The following is a 19058-nucleotide window of genomic DNA, read 5'->3' as shown; positions in this document are numbered from 1 at the left end:
TGCTATACAGTGTACAGTATGTGTTCCCAGTACTGAGTATGTGTGTGCGTGTGTGTACACGTCTGAGTGGAAGAGTACATTACACATAAATGCTGTGATCATACTATTGTATGAAAAGGAAATACTGCATATAATTATTTGTAGGAAATACACGTATTAAATAAAGTGTGTTTCAACAGCAACAAGGTTATGTATTGATCTCTTGATGAAAATGTGAGCAGAGGCTTACAGGAACCTATCCCTGTATTTCCTTCTAGAGCAATGGTTCCATATTCACGGTGTCTGTCTAGAACTTAACTACCCGACTAATAAGAATTGAGTGTGTTAGTATTCTGTACCTTTTGCCCATATTAGTAGGTGGTATGGAGAGCACCTTGTCGCTAGTCCTTTAAGGGACAGATCTTTAGCTGCGTGCATGAGTGTGTGTGTGTGTGTGTGTGTGTGTGTGTGTGTGTGTGTGTGTGTGTGTGTTTCCAATTGCAAATAATGCTACAGTGAACATGGTGAAAACATCTGTGAGACTGTATCTCTAAGATAAGTTTCTAAAATTGCAATTGCTGGGGCACAGGAAATACCCAACTTAAAGTTTGGTGATATTGTTGGTAATTTTTTTCATCATTTTTCTTTTCAAATTTAGTAACATATATAAGCTGTTTATCCAATAGAGGGAGCTAGAGTATCAGATAGCCATAATAACTGCAAGAACTTTTTTCTTTCTCAATAAACTTAAAAGAGCCTAACTATTTTCAAAATTCAGGTTCACAACCTTGCTTTTGTACTTAACAGTGAGAATTGACTTATATTTTTTTAAAAGATATGCTGATGGTATCCTTTGAAGGTAACATAGATCTGTAGAATGACCAGTTACTACTGCTTTGCCAATAGGATAGATTCGTTTTATCCTGATTCTGATCCTTCCAGATTAAGACTATGGTAAACATAATAACAGCATAGTTTGGTTATACTCTTTTACTTTTGTGTGTTCCCTCCACAGGCCCTAGAAACCAGATAATTCATTACCACCAGGAAGTAATACAAATTGGAGGTAAAAATAAAATGTTTCTCTTTGCCTCTCTATAGGGTTCAGCACCACCCCCTTCTCCAACACCTAACAAAGAGATGAAGAACAAAGCAGTTCTTTGCAAACCTTTAACAATGACAAAAGCTACTTACTGTAAACCTCACATGCAGACCAAATCTTGTCAGACAGGTAACTTTGGGGAATTTGACTTGTATATTTCCCTATACTTATACCTCATTTATTGAAATGTTATGTTTTTTCAATTACTAAGTTACAGAATAGATTTGTTGGTCACTTTGTCATTTTTTTGTTGATTTTGCTTATCTAATTTTAGACATTACCTTGAAAACACAGCATTTAAAATCACTAATGAAAATCAATCTCTGATGAAGGCCTAGAATACAAATTAATGTCCCAAGTGAAATAACGCTGTAGCATTTTCCTGGGGCTAAGACCTACTGAAGTTCCAGTGTTCCCTCTGAGAAAATCATCTCTGTAACTGTGGTCTGTAATATTAGCAATTCTGTTTCCTTGTCAGAATGAGATGAAATAATTCAAATATGTATTTTCATCAAATTTCAATTTTAGCTGTATTCTTATTGTTTGATTACATAAACCTTTTTGTGGGGGGGTGTGATTGGAATCTGGGGGGGGGGTGAGGAGCTTTATAATGTTGTTAAAGGATGTTTTCTTTCTATTAAAAAAAGGCCTAAATTCTATGTGTGCTCTCTATAAGTTAGAATAGCTCCTTCACTCAGTTTTGTTGTTCTGAAGTTACCTAATTGTGTGAAAACTGGGAATTTATTGTAAATGGGTACCGAGGCACGTTTTCTTTGTTAACGTGATTTTAACACTGAGCGCCTGCTATATATGAGTGCTAGTTGCCGTGCTCCTTACCTACGTTCTGTCTGCAGATGACAGTTGGAAGACAGAGTATGTCCCAGTGCCTATCCCTGTGCCTGTGTACGTCCCGGTGCCTATGCACATGTACAGCCAGAATGTTCCTGTCCCTGCCACAGTTCCTGTTCCTGTGAGTCAGACTCCACGTTGTCCTCCACCGTGAGGCTTACCGGGCGCGGGTGGGGCAGCCCCGGGAAGCCAGTGAGCAGGGTTGTGTGCCTTTCTTTAGCGGCCACCTTAGGTTTGGTTGATTCTGTCGGCTTTGTGTTTAATCAGGGACGTGTTCATCCTTGACACTGAAGTTCAGCAGATGTCTGGGTCTGCTTGACACACATTGTCTTATTTGAGTTCATTTTGGAAAGAAAGATTTGTGAGGCTGTATGGTTTAGAACTGAAACATGGAATAGAGTTTCATACATACTGTTATTTCATTTATAGTATGTACTTGGGACTCTGTCAGGGTTTGGCTATTGTAGTCGCTTGGGGGACAGAAATACCTCCAGTTATTTTTGTTTTATTTCAAAAGTAACTGCTTGTATCCTGGACTTTCTCTGTCACAATTGACATCTTAGTTTTGATGTGTGTTCTTTCCAAGTTTTTATCCAATATGGAATTATAAAGGAGATCACATGTCAGAGTAATTATTACTTTGAAAACATAACCTTTTAATGTTGAACAAACCTAACAATAAATACTTTGGTTAATTAGGTGCCAGTCCCTGTTTTTCTGCCGGCCCCATTGGACAGCAGCGACAAGAGCCCAGCAGCAGCTGAGGAGCTAAAAAGCAAAGATGCTTCAGACCCTCTTCATACCGACTTGCTTACAATGACAGACATGATGACTGAGGACGAGGGGAAAGCAGAAGCTGCCAACATCAACAGTGAGCTGCACTATATTGCACTGTGTGAATAAAGTGTGTCGTCGTTATAGCATGTTCCAGGACATGTCATTGTGCTTGAGCTTAATATAGCAGAGGAGGAAGCACTGAATAAAAAAAAGCTATTTCACATTAAGAGGCCCACGCTATATCTAGCCCGGTGCTCCCTTATACCACAGGAATTTGTACAGTCCCTGTTTTCATGTAATAGGATTTGACTTGTGAAATCAACTCAAAATTGTTCATGTTTTAATGGACTAGCTCAGATACATAACTAACTTGTAGTAGGCTTAAATTATAATACTACAAACTCTTATTTTGTAATGATTCTCCCCAATTTTGTTTTATTAATTATACTGATAATTCATTTGCATGATCTAAACCTGGGTTTATCCTAACTTCTGTTAGGGCAGTGTTTGCCAAATGGTATAACATTTTGAGTGTGTTGTGGATGATTCTGTCTCAGAATATTTATTCCTGTCCTTAGTCCTCTGGTGACACCCAGAGTTCTGTTTCAACTATGAGCTCCCTAATTCCGTTTACCCTACAGTACAATAGAAACACTTCAAATTCTGTGTATTTCATAATGTGATTATGTTGCTGAAGCCTTTGTTGGGGAGTTGTAGGATTAGTTCAGTGAGTTGAAACTGGTGGTTTTTTATTTTGTGTTTTTTTTTTTTTTAGTGAAGTGAGGAAAAAATGCCTGCATGAATCCCTTATAGAAAAAGTACGATTTGTGAAACCTTTGTTCCCAGTGTGTGTGTGTGTGTGTGTGTGTGTGTGTGTGTGTGTGTGTGCACGCATCTATGCTTGTCTGTCTCCCACCACCCTGAACTGGAGAAAATGCATTTCTTAGTGAGGGTTGCAATACAAAAATGTTTGAAAGCAACTGATCAAAATGTTAGAAGGCAGTTGTAAATAAGCATTTATTGAATCATGTGGAAAACCAAGGTCACAAGTCAAAAAGAACATTGAAAATTGCAGTTATTCACCCTCATTACTTTACTTTTGACAAGACATTGCTTTTAGAAATACTCTAATATTAGAGTAATTTTACTATCAAAGCACACCTATTATAACTTTTGAAGAGAGGCAGTTAAAAACAGGATTAAAAGTTCTCATGTATTCATGATTATCTAATAATTATAAAGTTTATAGTAGTTTATATTTCAAGATAGCTAAATACCTTTTCCTTTTGTGACATATTAATATAAGTATTTATTCTTGTTTTGCATTTACAATTAAGTGACTTCCTTTTGCCAGATAGAGGTACTGTTGAGGTTTTCTATTTTGATTTCTAATGCTAGTATTGATTGCTTACAGGTGTAATTATTGAAACAGACATAATTGGTTCAGATCTCTTGAAGAACTCTGACCCAGAGACACAGTCCAGCATGCCTGATGTACCATATGAACCAGATTTGGATATTGAAATAGATTTTCCCAGAGGTACTCATAGTGCTATTTTATTCATTCAATGCAAACTGTCTTATGGAATTTAGTTATTGAGTCATAACTGGTTATGAACATTAGCCATTTAATGTTCATGTTGTTACCTTTACTCTTCATATTTGTCTTTTCTTTATACCCAAATACAACTCAACAGTTAACTTCTGAAATGAGGCATAGGATTGAATTGTAGGGACTTAAAAAAAATTTCTTAGAGCCTTAAAAAGAAACTTTCTCAAAGCAATTCATTGTAGAAAATTTTGAAGATAGGGAAAACAATAATGAAGTGTTCATCTTTTTTTTTTTTTTTTAAACATTTTTTTTATTGGGGAATTGGGGGGAGGGGAACAGACAAGTTGCTGTCCTTTTGTTCTTCAGTTTAGTTGTGGAGGACGTCGCTTCACTGGCCCAAGTTGGCACCATCATTGCGCTCTTCCCGGGTGAGGCAGATCAGTCACCGGCTTCTGAACGGCTGCTCACTGCAGCTGCTGGCCGCTCACGCTGGCTGCTGGCTACACACGGTAGCCCATGGCAACCCACTGCAGCAGGGACTGCAGCCTACGCCGTCTCAGGCAACTCATGGCAGCCCAGCTCCAGGTTGAGCTGTTGTTCAGCATCTTAGTTGTAGAGGGCAGTGTCACGGGCCCTCATGTGGGATCCGAACCGGGGTCCTCTGGCGTCCCAAGCCAGCTCTTAAACAACGCACCATTCGGCCAGCCCGAAGTATTCATCTTTTTATAAAATTTAAATAAAACATTGGCAGTATTTTTCTTAAGACCTTTTTGAAAATTAAGTTGACCTTCTAAGGGAAAAACTTATATTCTGGTCTTTTGTTGTAAAAGAAATGTGTTCTATTTTTTATTATTTTCTTAATCTATCAATGGTAAATAAGCACACTGAGTAGAAGGTAAGGCATTTCGTTTTCAAAAAGATTTAATAAATCGAAACAGATTTGTACCAAGACTATTTAGATCTTATAATTGAATTTCAGGTTGTAATAATTTTTTCTGATATGATTTCCATGAAAATTCGGTGCTGTTATTCATTATACATGTTTTTAAGAATCTGAAACAGGGTTTTATCAGAACTCACAGGCCATGCTAGGTACAGAAGATCATTCACTCTCCACCCAGCATAGGTTGTTCCCATGGGTGCCTGTTTATGTGCTGAGGTTATTTCTTTGTTGGCTGTGTTTATGTAACATAAGCCTGTACTATTAAATTTGAAATAAAAATTCTTCTAATTTAATTATCAGCTGCTGAGGAGCTTGATATGGAAAATGAATTTTTATTACCACCTGTTTTTGGAGAAGAATATGAGGAACAACCTAGACCTCGATCTAAAAAAAAGGTATAAATTAATAGTATTCTTGCATTTGCTTAATACCTCTGTATAGTAGCATCTCCATATAGGTATAGAGGAAGGATACAGTGGTCTTCAGTTGTGTCTGTGAATACGGGAAGATATTTTGTGTTCTAGATTTAAAAAGACTTTAAGAGGAGTCTGTATTACTTCATTTGTAAGTAATAAAAATGGCTGAGATTTAATTGCAACTTCATAATGAAGCAGAAGAGTGATTATTACTGCCACTTAGTATTTCTTTTTAATTTTATCTTGATAGAAGGTAGACATAGTTGCTTAAAAAGTAAATTCAATTATTTGACAAGAATTGAGACTATTTTCTAGGGAGCGGTTTTTTCCATCATTATTTTTTATGAGAGTAATCAGTGAGGTTGAAGTACATAGTATATTATATCTGGTCGCTTTTAAGCACGCCAATACAAGGAGGACATGCTGGGCACTTTAATAGTTGTTCAGGTAAACCAAATCTAAATGTATTAACAGATTTAATTGTAAATATTTTTATTAACAACTTTCTATATTTCTGATTTCCAACATAAAGAAAGATCAAAAGAAGAAAAAAAAACAGCGAAAGATAACTCACAAATTTCCCCCAAAGAAAGAAACTGAATGAAAAGGGAGTGAGCACCGTGCAGTAGAATGAAGTTGGGCTCCTACCCGACATCACAAAAAGTAATTCAAAAGTGATCGTAGACTAAATGGAAGAACTAAAACTATAGAACACTTAGAAGAAAACATAGGCTTCAACCTTCATTACCTTGGATTACCCATAGTTTCTTAGATATGACACCAAAAGCACAAGGAACAAAAGGAAAAAATAGATGAATTGGACTACATTAAAATTTAAAACTTTTGTACAGCAAACAGTGCCATCAGGAAAGTGAAAAGCAGTTGAGTGGTCATTCTCTATGAGGTAGACTCGTTGACAAGTTCTCCAGCTTCTCTCTCATATTAATATTTAGAATCCTTTTATTTCAGATTACTAGTTTATTATGTCGTATACCGTATTTTGCCATGTATAATGCACACTTTTTTGTCCAAATTTGTGAGGGAAAAATAAGGATGTGCATTATACATGGGTAGAACTAATTCTGTATTTATATAAATGTTTTTAATTATTTTCTTTATCCCTATGAGTTAAAAGTGTAACTCTAGAAATCAATGACGACATCCGTATGCAAAATAATACCCTGAAATACGATTTTTTCCCTGAAAGTTTGGGCCAAAAATGTGGATGTGCATTATACACAGGAGTGCAATATACACAGCAAAATATGGTATTTATTTTCTCATCAGTGGCTCACAGCATAAGTTAATAGGATTTTATTGTACAAAGTGGTTTGTGTAGAAATATGGCATTCCTGGAGATATGTTTCAAATAATGTTATAGGTAACTAATCTCAGATTCAGGAATACCAGTCAGTTCTAAGCATATAAATATATGTCTCTTTAATTTGCATTTTTTGAATGATGGCTTACATAAAGTCATGAAATAATATAGGCTTTAAAAAAAGATTTTACAATGGTGTTTTACTAATAGGGAGCCAAGAGAAAAGCTGTATCAGGATACCAGTCTCATGATGATAGTTCTGACAATTCAGAATGCAGCTTTCCTTTCAAATACACATATGGTGTAAACGCATGGAAACACTGGGTCAAAACTAGGCAACTTGATGAAGATCTTCTGGTATTAGATGAGCTAAAATCTCGTAAGTGTTCTGATTTTGTTTCCCCTAGATCCTATTTAAAATCAAGATTTTTGTTAACTACCTTTAATTTTAAAAAATATAAATGTAGCTTTTACTTTACTTTTAACTTCTTATATCGAATAAATTAATTTCAGGGAGTTTCTTAATCTTAAGACAGTAAATAATAATTACTATATATATTTTTTTAGCTAAATCAGTAAAGTTAAAAGAGGATCTACTCTCTCATACAACGGCTGAGCTTAACTATGGGTTAGCCCATTTTGTCAATGAGATTCGCCGGCCGAATGGAGAGAATTATGCACCTGACAGCATCTACTATCTTTGCCTTGGAATACAGGAGGTTAGTAATTTGATGGCTACTTTTGAATATAATATTAATAAGAATGGTTGTGTTCTTGAAGTGCAAAATGTTATGCTTCAAGAATATTAAGGATAGCTTTATGGAACATGATGATTTATTGCCTTACCAAGAAAGACAAAAAAGAAATTATTCAGAAATACTAGGATATTATAAAGGATTGTCTTAGCTACTTTGTATATAGATGTTTCTGCTATAATGAGATATGTTCCTGAAAATTCTTAAGTTCTCCAAAATTGTGTACCAAAACCAAAAAGAATTTATGTGAGAAATAGTTAGGGACAGGCAACTCAAAATATATCTTTTGTAACAGGCCCAGCAAAATTATATGTTTGTTACTGTATGTGTGACAATCAGAATGATATTATTCCCTCCTTACAAATGCAAGTAAATGAAACAACATCCTGAGGCTTCATGTGTATGTGCATATATAGATCCATGCTGATACACATGTGAACAGGAAATGTCTTCCTTCTCACATGCAAGTCTGTTTCATTATACACTTCTCATGTAGTGCTAACCTATGTAACTCTCATTAGTTCTTTGGAGTTATCTTATAAAAGGAGATCATTCATTCTTTAGGATTTTATAGGTAAACTTCAATCACATGTCCGTGAATCTTTAATGAGTCTGTTTTCCATAATAAACATGAAGAATAACTTTAGGTAATGACTTCTGGCTCTGAACAAATTTTATAGGTTTGATCCCAGAGGTCAGAAAGGATCCTAGCTTCACATCCTATGTGTTTTTAAATTTTTGTTTATGGCCCTAAAATTTAATGTTATGCTGCTTACAAGTGGTAGATACTGAAATAAATTACTGAAGGAAACTAGAATTTTCTTAATTTATATTTTACTTCCATTCTCTTAAGGATAGAAATTTACCTAAGATTATGTAAGCGGTGGTAGGAGGCAGCACATAGATGTAATTTACCATGTTCAAGGGCTATCACATATTTTGCAGTAGTGATCTAAAAGAAATGGAGTAGATTTTGTTTCTTCTTATTTTTTGATCAATTTATATGTACTTTGAGCCTCTTGTGAGGTCCACATTCCAAAATCCCCAAACCTGTGAGAACCAGAGGTTTTTGTGGAAAGTCCTTTGACAGTAAAACCTAGTTGAGGAGTTGAGAAGCTGTTTTGTTGTCTTTGTTTATTACACTTTTTGTGTATATTCCTCCTTAGAATATTAATTATAGAGTTCAATATAGAATTGTTAATATTTTTAAACAACAGGGTGCTTCCCCAGACCACTCCAGGAATATCATATAATTATGTACATGCCCTGTGTGTCCTCTGTAAAATCCAAAAAATTATGAATTCCAAAGCATCCCTGACCTCACTACTCCTGGCACAGGGTTTGCAGACCATATATGTGTTTTTTCCCTTCTTTTATTATATCTATAGAACAAAAGAGCAGGATAGCATTTATAAATATGGTACTGGGTGCAGGTGAAAGCATCTCAACCCTCTGCTTTCAGGACAAGTTGTTTATTACATGTAAATCCCTTAAGAGCAAACAGGAGTTGGGTATTACTGTTTTGTATCTGGTACCATGCTGTACACATAGTAGGTACTCACTGACTTGGGTGTTTGCTCTGAGTTTTACATGATAGATCAGTTATGTTCAGTTTTCTACTGCTTTTTGTTGTGTGTGTGTACTGATCTAAGGTGATCTCTTTTAAAAAAGAGAACATTTATATTATCATCTTAGAAATAGTTCATCCATTTTTAAAGTATTGAAGAGAACACTAGGGTGCTGCCAAGTTAACTCAGCAGGAAGGAGAAAGATTGAATTCAGGTTTTTATTCTTATTGTTTTAATCCACTTTTTGATATGTGTTTTGGGATTCTGTATAAAATTTTATTTAAAAATGGCTTCTACTAGCAATTAAGCTTAAAAAGTAGTGTCTAGACAATATAACTTCAAATCAAAGAGTAATAAAAGACAACAAAATGGGGGTTCTCTATCTCCTTCATCTCTAGTCTACCTAGTATACTGGTGAAATACTTTTTGTTCTGTTAGCTATTTTCTCTGGCATTATTTGCATATAGAAATACAGTTGATTTTTGTGTATTATCTTATATGCTATATGTACCAATTCACTATTAGTTCTAGTAGGTGGGTTTTTTCCCCCTAGAATTTTCTGTATATATTCAATCATGTCATCAATGCATAAAGAGAGTTTGCTTCTTTCTTTCCAATCTGCATGTCTTTTATTTCTTTTTCTTGCTTTCTTTTCTTACATTGGTTAGGGATCACCCCTCCACCCATCCCTGCCCGTCATGCAAAATAAGTGGAAATGGTGAGAGCAGAAACCTTTGCCTTGCTTCCTGTCCTTGGGGGAAGGTCGTTCACCCTTGAGTATAGGTCCTTTTCCTGTAGGTTTTTGTAGCTTCCTGGTACCAGGTCAAGGAAGTTCTCTTCTGTTCCTAGTTGGCTGAAGATTTGTCTTAACTCTTTATTTTGTTGTTGAGGGTTTGTAACGTAAATGGTTATTGAATTTTGTTAACTGTTTTTTCTGCATCTATTGAGACAATCATATGATTTTTTCCCTCCCTTATTCTGTTAATAATGGCATATCAATTAATTTTTACATGGTAAATCAACCTTGAGTTCCCTGGATGGTCTCCATTTCATGATACTTTATCCTTTCTATATATTACCCACTGGATTTGTTAATTTACTGTTAGTGATTTGTGCAGGTGTGAATGAAGGATATTAATCCATAGTTTTTTTGTGATGTCTCCCTGGCTTTTTAGTATTGGGATAATACTGGCCTCATAAAATGAATTGGAAAGCATTCCTTTCTTCTGTTTTCTGAAAGTATTTGTGTGAGAGTTGGTATTATTTTTTCCTGAGATGTTTGGTAGCATTCACCAGTGAAGCCATAAGGCCCTTTTTTTTTGTTTTGTTTTCTGGGGGGGCAGGGTTGGGAGTGGTTTTAAATTACTAAATCAACTCCTTTATAGGGTTCTTTAGGTTTTTAGGTTTTCTGGTTTTGTTTTTTTTCCTCCTCCCCGCGCCCCCCCCACCCCCAGTCCCCAAGGAAGACAGAAACTAGATCATGCTTATTTGCTGATAAAAATAATCCAGGAAGGAGTCAATTAATTATGCTGGAGAGAAGGGATCCATTGCTGGAGGCACATATTTGAGAATGAAAAAGAGAAGGGATCCTTCATAAATAATTAGAAAAATTATTCTTAGATACAAGATATGTAAATGTACCTTGCTATCTCCAAATGAACCTCTGTAATTAAAAAGTGGTTTAGTTAAAATAATAACATTTAAAATGTTTAACTTGATCAAATTAAGTGCTTCACAAAAGCTGGAATGGTTTTGAAAAATAACAGTCATGAGGAGAGAGTTGCTCTATCATATAATTCAATAATTTTTTATAGTGAGGAATAAACAAACTGGTCAGTGGAACATATCTAGAAATAAGCCTAAAATAATAAATATGAAGTTAGAACGTATCAAACTGTCACCAGAGGCTCATGGAGATGTCCAAGAGAGGACTCAACCTGGAGCAGTGGTGACTGGGTTATTGTCTCTATAAGAAAGAATTCAAAAGCGAGGCAGATGCAGGAAAGTGAAAATGACTTACTGAAAATGAAAGTACACACTTAAGAGGAAATTGCAGGCGAATTTAGAGAACGAGTTGCACCCAGGTTTTCTGTTTGTTTTTTTAACTCCATTTTGACAATTTTATCTTTCAAGAAATGTATGCATTTCATCACAGTTATCAAATTTTTAGTGTAATTTGGTAATATTCCCTTATTATCCTTTAAATGTCTGTAGGATGTTCTTATCCTTCTTTCATTTTTAGTAGTGGTGATCTGTGCCTTCTTTTTTTTTTTTTTTTTTTATAGCTGAGCCATCCTGCCTCCTGTTGGCAGCTCAGCGGCAACTCAGCTCAGGCCAGGAATCGAACCGGTGATCCTGTTGCTCAGAGCTCGCACTCTTGAGCGAGCTCTTAACCAACTGAGCCACTCGGCCAGCCCCAGTGCCTTCTTTTTGTTTCTTGAACAGTCTAGCTCAGAAATCAGCAAACTTTTCCTTAAAGAGTGAAATAGTAAATAATTTAGGCTTTGTAGGCTAAGAGGCAAAAATCTAGGATATGTAGCTACTTAGCTACTTAGATAGCAACTTAAAATGTAACCATTTGTCTTATAAATGTAAAAGAACAGTTTTTAGTTTGCAGGCTGTGAAAAAACAGATAGCTGGTGGGATTGGGCCGAATGGGGCCAGGATTGTGGTTTGCCTGTAGTGTATTGCTGATCTAACTAAAGCTTTATCTGTTTTATTTTATGGGTCTTTTTAGAGAACCAGTTGGTGGGTTTTTTTTTAACACCTAATGTACTTCAAGCAGGAGGATTTAAACTAATCCTGGTTGGCTTGGGACTGAACCAGCTTTAGCACGGAAAGTCTCATATCCTGGGAAGATCCTTAGTCCTGGGAAAACTAGGATGGTTGGACACCCTAGCTTTAAAATTCTTATTTATGTTTCTAGCATTTGTTTAAGGTATCAGATAAGTTGGGACAGTAGCCTCCCAGAATTTTTTTACTGGCCTGTGCTTCTCTTCTGTATGGTCATGTCACCCCCTTAATGAAGCATCCCAGGAATTACACTCATTTCTTTATTTATGTTCTCCATTTATCATTATTTGGAGCAAATTTTTAAAGAAATTTTCTTTGCGGGAATTCAATTTTACAAAGCTAAATTAATCTTTTAGCACTTTATTATATATCATCATATTGTATTCAGAATTCAAGCAACATAACTGTATTAGTTAGTTCCCTTAGGGCTGCCATAACAAAATACCATAAACTTGGTGGATAAAAGAACAGAAGTTTATTCACTCAGTTCAGGAAGCTAGAAGTTTGAAATAAAGATGTCAGCATGGCTACGCTCCCTCCGAAGTCTCGAGGGATGAATACTCCTTGCCTCTTCCAGCTTCTGGTGGTTGCTGACAATCCTTGGTGTTCCCTGGCTCATGGGCAGCAGGGTTCAGATCTCTTCCTCTGTCACCACATGGCCATCTCCTCTCAGGGGTGTCTGTGTCCACATTTCTGTCTTCTTATGGAGGCACCACTCATTGGGTCAGGGGTACCGTACTACAGGATGACCGCATGTTAACTTATCACATCTGCAAAGACCCCACTTCCACATAAGGTCATGTTCACAGGTTCCAAGTGAACGTGAATTTTGGAGAGGACACTATTCAACCCAATACAATAACCTATAGTAGTTCATTCATACAGTAACTAACATTATCAATAGGGTGTCAAATTCCCTCTCCATGTCTTCCATTTAATCATACTACTTAATCATAGTCATGATTACATTTCTCAGCTGTCTCTCCATTATTATGGTAGATCTAGCCTTTGGTTTTCAGAAATTCTGTTTAAGTTCTGTGATTATCAGTCGAGCAGTGTACTCACTTTGCCAATTAAATGTTTCTAGAAATTTTATATAATATCAACTACTGCAGTTTAGTACCTGGTATTCTTCTTGGCTTAGTTGAATACATAGACTTTTGACCAATTCCACTGAACTCTGAAGTATAATCATCTTCAATCATACCATTCTAGAAATGAAAAAAAATACCCTTCATGGTTCTTTAGCTCTATGCTCTGCCAGTCCACTTTGAAATTAACATCCTATTTTTGTATGCATCACAGTGTCATGAAAACACTAGATTGCTTTCTTTCTTAAGGCCAATGTCAAGGAACGATTCTCTGGTCTCCCTAGTCATGTTCTCATATTGAGAATACAAGACAATCTGATTTTTCTGACTTTCCAATTCATGTATTGGGTTGTCGGAAAAGTCATGACGTGTTTTTTCTGTTTTTCGTTGCCAAAATGCGTCATGACTTTTCCGACAACCCAATATTTTTATCTTGAAGTCTATTTTGTTAGATATAAGTGTGACTACACCCATTTTTCTCTGGGTGCCATTTGCTTAGAGTATCGTTTTCTACATTTTCACTTGGAGTCTGTATTTGTCCTTACAGCTGAGGTGTTTCTCCTGAAGGCAGTATATGCTTGGGTTTTGTTTTTTGATCCAATCTGCTACTCTGCTTTTTTATTGGTGAGTTGGGGCCATTTACATTTAAGGGAATTATTGACATATGAGCCATTTTCTCTTCTGTTTTCTGGTTGCTCGGTGTCTCCATTGTTTCTTTGCTTTTGTGTTTCTGTCATTTTAGTGTGGGGGTATTTTATGTTTTTTCCCCGTTTCCTCTTTTTTTATGTTATATATCTCAGTTGTGGACTTTTTCGTGTATGTGGTTACATTTAAGTTTATGTCAAAAGAAAGTTTCATACATTTCTTTTTCTTCTGTATGCATCTATCTCCATTCCCCTTTGCAAATTCAGACCTTTACCTTTTATGTTTTTGTTGTCACAAATCATAAATAGACCCTATTTATGCTGTGAGTTTATTTCCAAGTTGCAGTAGCAGTGGTCTTCTTCTCTTTTCCTTTTGTGTGCTTACCACTTGTAACCTTTATGTTATATTTAAATGGATAGTTCGCTATTCTGAATATTGGTTGCAATTTCTTGCTTCTGTCTGTTAGTCATCTTACTCATAGTTTTGTATTTTGTCTTTCTGTTTCAGGTAGAATAACCCTTCCCTTCTCCCTTTCAGTATTTCCTGTAATGCAGGCCTTGTGGTGGAAAATTCCCTCAGCTTCTGTATGTCTGGGAATGTCTTTATTCCTCCTTCATATCTAAGGGATAGCTTTGCTGGATACATTATTCTTGGCTGGTAATTTCTCTCTTTCAATAGTTTGAATATTTGATTCCACTCCCTCCTGGCTTGTAGAATTTCTGCTGAAAAATCTGCTGATAATCTACTGGGCTTTCCTTTATAGGTTACCGGCTTCTTTTCCCTGGCTGCTTTGAGAATTCTTTGTCATTAATTTTTGAGTTTTAATATAATGTGCCTTGGAGAAGGCCTTTTTGGATTGAGATAATTGAATGTGATTTTCGTTTCTTGGATTCATAGGTTTCGGAAGTTCTTCTCAACTCTTTATTTGAATAGGCTCTGTGTTCCCTTCTCCCCCCTCTTCCTCTTCTGGTATACCCATTATTATTATGATGTTGCTCTTATAGAGTTCTTCCATTTCTTTTAACTCTCAAGTCTCTTCCATCTGTGTCATTTCCAGATTTTTATCTTTTTTTTTTTTTTTTTAAATTGGGGGACAGTGTGTTTTTCCAGGACCCATCAGCTCTAAGTCAAGTAGTTGTTTCATTCTAGTTGTGGAGGGCGTTTTTCCAGGACCCATCAGCTCCAAGTCAAGGAGTTATTTTGGTCTAGTTATGGAGGGCACATCTCAGTGGCCAATGTGGGGATCGAACCGGCAACCTTGGTGTTATGAGCGCTGCACTCTACCCAACTGAGCTAACTGGCTGCCCCCAGATTTGTATCTTTGATGTCACTAATTCTTTCCTCCACCTGGTCAGCTCTATTTCCTAAGCTGGCTATTTCATTCTTCGTCTCTTTTATTGAGTTCTTCAGCTCCACAATTTCTATTTGGTTCTTTTTAAACATTTCAGTTTGTTTGGTACAGTATTCATTTTGTTTGTTGATTTTCTTTCTGAGTTCATTAAACTGCCTATCTTAGTTTTCTTGCATCTTATTGAGTTTTTTCAGAACTGCTATATTGAATTCTATGTCATTTAAGTCATATATTTCCATGTCTTTAAGTTTATTTTCTGGAGATTATTTTTTTCTTTCTGAGCTGCCTTGTTAGGAATGCTTGGGCCACAGAGAGTGCACCTGTAGTCTCAGTCCTTCCCTCTCCCAGGACTGAGACCCACATTGAGCCCCCCGGGCTGCTTCTGGGCAGCACATTGCTGTCCCAGTCTCTGCTCTTCTCCTTTCCCTACTCATCCCCCACCCCCGGCCCTCCTATCACTGTGACTCTCCCACCTTCAGATGTTTTGATGTGCAGATCTCTCAGATGTGTTTGTGTGTAGCACAGGGAATCCTTTGTTGAATTATAGCTGTTCAAATTGTAACTTCAAGGGGAGAGATCAAGGGGACTCCTCATTTTGCCATGCTTCTGATGTCACCTTTAATTCAGGTATTTTTATGTGTCTTTTTCCACTAGTGCCACTCAGTCAAATAATACTCCAAGGTAAATCATATTGACTTGAAGTGTACATCTTCATATCAAGAAGTTGCTTATACTGGTTAAATTCAGTTTTGTCTCCTTTGTGGAAGTGTAGAGTCAGCAAGTACCAGAACCCTGTGGTTGAATGAGAGGAGGAAGAGGCTAGGACTCGAGAACCAGCTTTTGGTTTCATTGACTTCTCTATTTTCATGTTTTCTTTTTTCCTTTTTTTTTTTTTTCCTGTGTATCTTTTTTTTTTTATTATTTCTTACTGTGAAATAAACATTTTTTAAAAATTAGTTTCAGCTGTACAACACAGTGCAATAGTTATACTTTTTACCCCGCAAAGTGAAAACCCCCCACCCCAATCCGCTGCCCCACTTCCTCCCCCATATCATACATATCTATTACAATTCCCTTGACTCCACTCCCACACTATATTCCACGTCCCGTGACTATATATATATTCACTTATAGTTGACATACAATATTATACAACATCAGCTTCAGGTGTACAGTGCAGTGTTCAAGCCTCTTCCCCATCCATGAAACGGTCTCCTTAACAAGACATGTGACCATTTGACACCCTACAAAATATTTACAACATTATTAATTATATTCCTTGAACTGTCTTTATGTCCCTGTGGCAATATTGTAGTTAACCTATTTATGCTCTGTTTTTTTTTTCTTATTGAGTCTCTGATCTCTTACTTCTTTTCTTAATTTGTTCTTTTTTCTATGTACTTAACATTGTTGATTTTTATTTTAGACCTTTATTTTTTTCTAGGAAAGTATTTAAAGTTATACATTTTCTTTTATGAACTACAATAGTTTACCTGCATTCCACAAATTTTTATGTTGTATTTTCATTTTCCTTAAGTAAAGGGAATTGGCTGATCTCATAATCCTATAATGGGAAGTTGAGTCTCTCCCTGGATTGCTTTTTATTTAATGGCATATTTAAATATTGGGTCTCCAAGTATTATTAGAGGTTTGAGAGCTACTGAATTGAATAATGAGTAATTATAAAGTATGTCTTTAAGTAGATTCTGTTTTTCCATTTTTTTATTGTAAAATGCATGGAGCATAAAATTTACCATTTTAGCTGTTTTAAGTGTACAGTTCAGTGGTATTAAGTACATTCATAATCTTGTGCAAACATCACCACCATTAATATCCATCCCTGTAACTCTTTTCATCATATAAAACTGGAGCTATATCCATTAGACAGTAATGCCTCATTCTCCCCTGGTAACCACCGTTCTGTGTCCCATCTCTGTAAGTTTGACTCTTCTGGGTACCTCATGTAAGCGAGATCATACAGGATTTTTCTTTGTGATTGGCTTATTGCACTTAAAATGGTGTCCTCAAACCATTATGGTTAGCTACATGTATATACTGCTCTGTTTTTTATGAACATGGTGAAAGATATAGTTTTGTCACCTAAGTACGTGGAACCATGGAATACACTTTTGCATCTACTTTCCTCCCTCCATTTGTGGCGTCTCTCTGTTAGCTGGAACAGACTTTTAACGGCATGTATAATATTTTCGTCATTTCAACAATGATGAGCATTCCCTTTGTTTCATAAAATTTTGTTATTGTAAACAGTGTACACCTCCTTCTCCTTCTCCCCAAATCTTACATAATTATCCTTAACAACTGGTCCTTTTATTTCTGTAAGATTCCTGAAAGGGTATTTATTGGATCGTAAGAAAAGTATATTTTCTATTTTATTTATTTTTTTAATTTTTATTGGGGAATTGGGGGATGAGAACAGCGCTGGGGATTTGGGGGAAGGGGAACAGAGAAGTTGCTATCCTTTTGTTCTTCAGTCTAGTTGTGGAGGATGTTGTTTCACTGGCCCAAGTTGGCACCATCATTGCGTTCTTCCTGGGCGAAACAGATCAGTCGCCAGCTTCTGGACGGCCGCTTACTGTGGCTGCTGGCTGCTCATGCTGGCTGCTGGCTACACACGGTAGCCCATGGCAACCCACTGCAGCAGTGGCTGCAGCCTACGCAGTCCCTGGCCCTGGCGACTCAAGGCAGCCCAGCCCAAGGTTGAGCTGTTGTTCAGCATCTTAGCTGTAGAGGGCAGTGTCACTGGCCCTCATATGTGGGATCTGTACCTGGGCCCTCTGGTGTCCCAAGCCAGCTCTTAACCAACGCACCGCTTGGCCGGCCCTATATTTACTAGTTTAAAAGATATCACCAGATTGCTTCACAAAAGGTTTGAGGATCTTTTTATGTTTATTGGCTGTTTGGATTTACTTTTCTGTGAATTGTTCCTTTGTCTGTTGGGCTGTTTATCCCCTCCAGTTTGTGAGAGTTTCTTGTTTATTCTATTGTAGATAGTAGAATTTTCATTTGTCATTTCCCCCCAACTTTTTCAATATTTTTAAAATGCTAAGTCTTATCTGGAGGATTTATTTATTTATTTATTTATTTATTAGAAGAGTGAACTCCATTTACTAAATTTACAATTATAGTATAAACTCACATAGCTTGTTGTTCATTTGAGTTCTGTGTAAATATATGGCTTTCCACTAGTTAAATTCTAGTAAAATGCCTTTCAACTTATTTAATCATTCTTTAACCTAGAGGGCCTTAAGAATTTGCCTTATTTTTCACAGCATTGATACGGTGGATTCAGACTTTCTAATCCTACGTTCATTGGTTCATTTAGGAAACATTAGTTATGTGCTTATTTTCTGCTAAATACTGCACATTGGGGTAGACTTTGGAGATTACTTTTTTGGATTATTTACTGCTTCCCATGCGTATGCTAAGTGCTTGGCATGACATTTAATCCTCTCAACAACCTTACTATTATTACCACCATTTTTGGATGCAGAAATGGAGTTAAACAGATCCCCGAGGATACACAGCTCATGTATTTTGAATCTGTTAAGTAGTTTGACTTAAAAGTTACTGTTAATGTGCTCCTCAAGGATTTGAAATACATAGACAAACTGATGGGATGGTATGTTGGTGGCACAGAGCTAGAATTACTCGATTCTCCCAAGGATGTAATTAGAGAAAATAAAACAGTGGAGAAGACCTTTCAAATTGCGTTTTGACGTATGCATAGAAATTCAGTAGGTAGGCAGGATGAGGGAAGAACAATGGCATTCCAAGAAGAGAGAAATAGATATGAGGGCACTGTTTTCCAGGAACGGCGTGGCATGGCTGGAATGTAGGGTGGGTGATGTATGAAGTGGGTAAGTCATGTCACAAAAGGCTTGCATTCTTTGATAAA

The 19058-nt window shown here is 36.5% G+C and overlaps 1 protein-coding gene across 6 annotated transcripts in view; it reads left to right on the top strand.

Annotated features, from left to right (window-relative positions):
* Nucleotides 1-19058, top strand: part of ZMYM2 (zinc finger MYM-type containing 2) — a 106711-nt gene that overhangs the window by 74884 nt on the left and 12769 nt on the right. For all 6 annotated transcript variants that reach the window (XM_019652365.1, XM_019652364.1, XM_019652359.1 and 3 more), the window contains 7 exons: nucleotides 1081-1210; nucleotides 1936-2051; nucleotides 2630-2801; nucleotides 4122-4247; nucleotides 5503-5597; nucleotides 7150-7318; nucleotides 7507-7658. In XM_019652365.1, coding sequence (XP_019507910.1) covers nucleotides 1081-1210; nucleotides 1936-2051; nucleotides 2630-2801; nucleotides 4122-4247; nucleotides 5503-5597; nucleotides 7150-7318; nucleotides 7507-7658 — 960 coding nt within the window. The remainder of the gene's footprint in view (nucleotides 1-1080; nucleotides 1211-1935; nucleotides 2052-2629; nucleotides 2802-4121; nucleotides 4248-5502; nucleotides 5598-7149; nucleotides 7319-7506; nucleotides 7659-19058) is intronic.

This window comes from Hipposideros armiger, unplaced genomic scaffold (genome assembly GCF_001890085.2).
Source record: "Hipposideros armiger isolate ML-2016 unplaced genomic scaffold, ASM189008v1 scaffold_178, whole genome shotgun sequence".
Taxonomy (NCBI): domain Eukaryota; kingdom Metazoa; phylum Chordata; class Mammalia; order Chiroptera; family Hipposideridae; genus Hipposideros; species Hipposideros armiger.
This window is presented reverse-complemented; position numbering and strand designations above follow the sequence as displayed.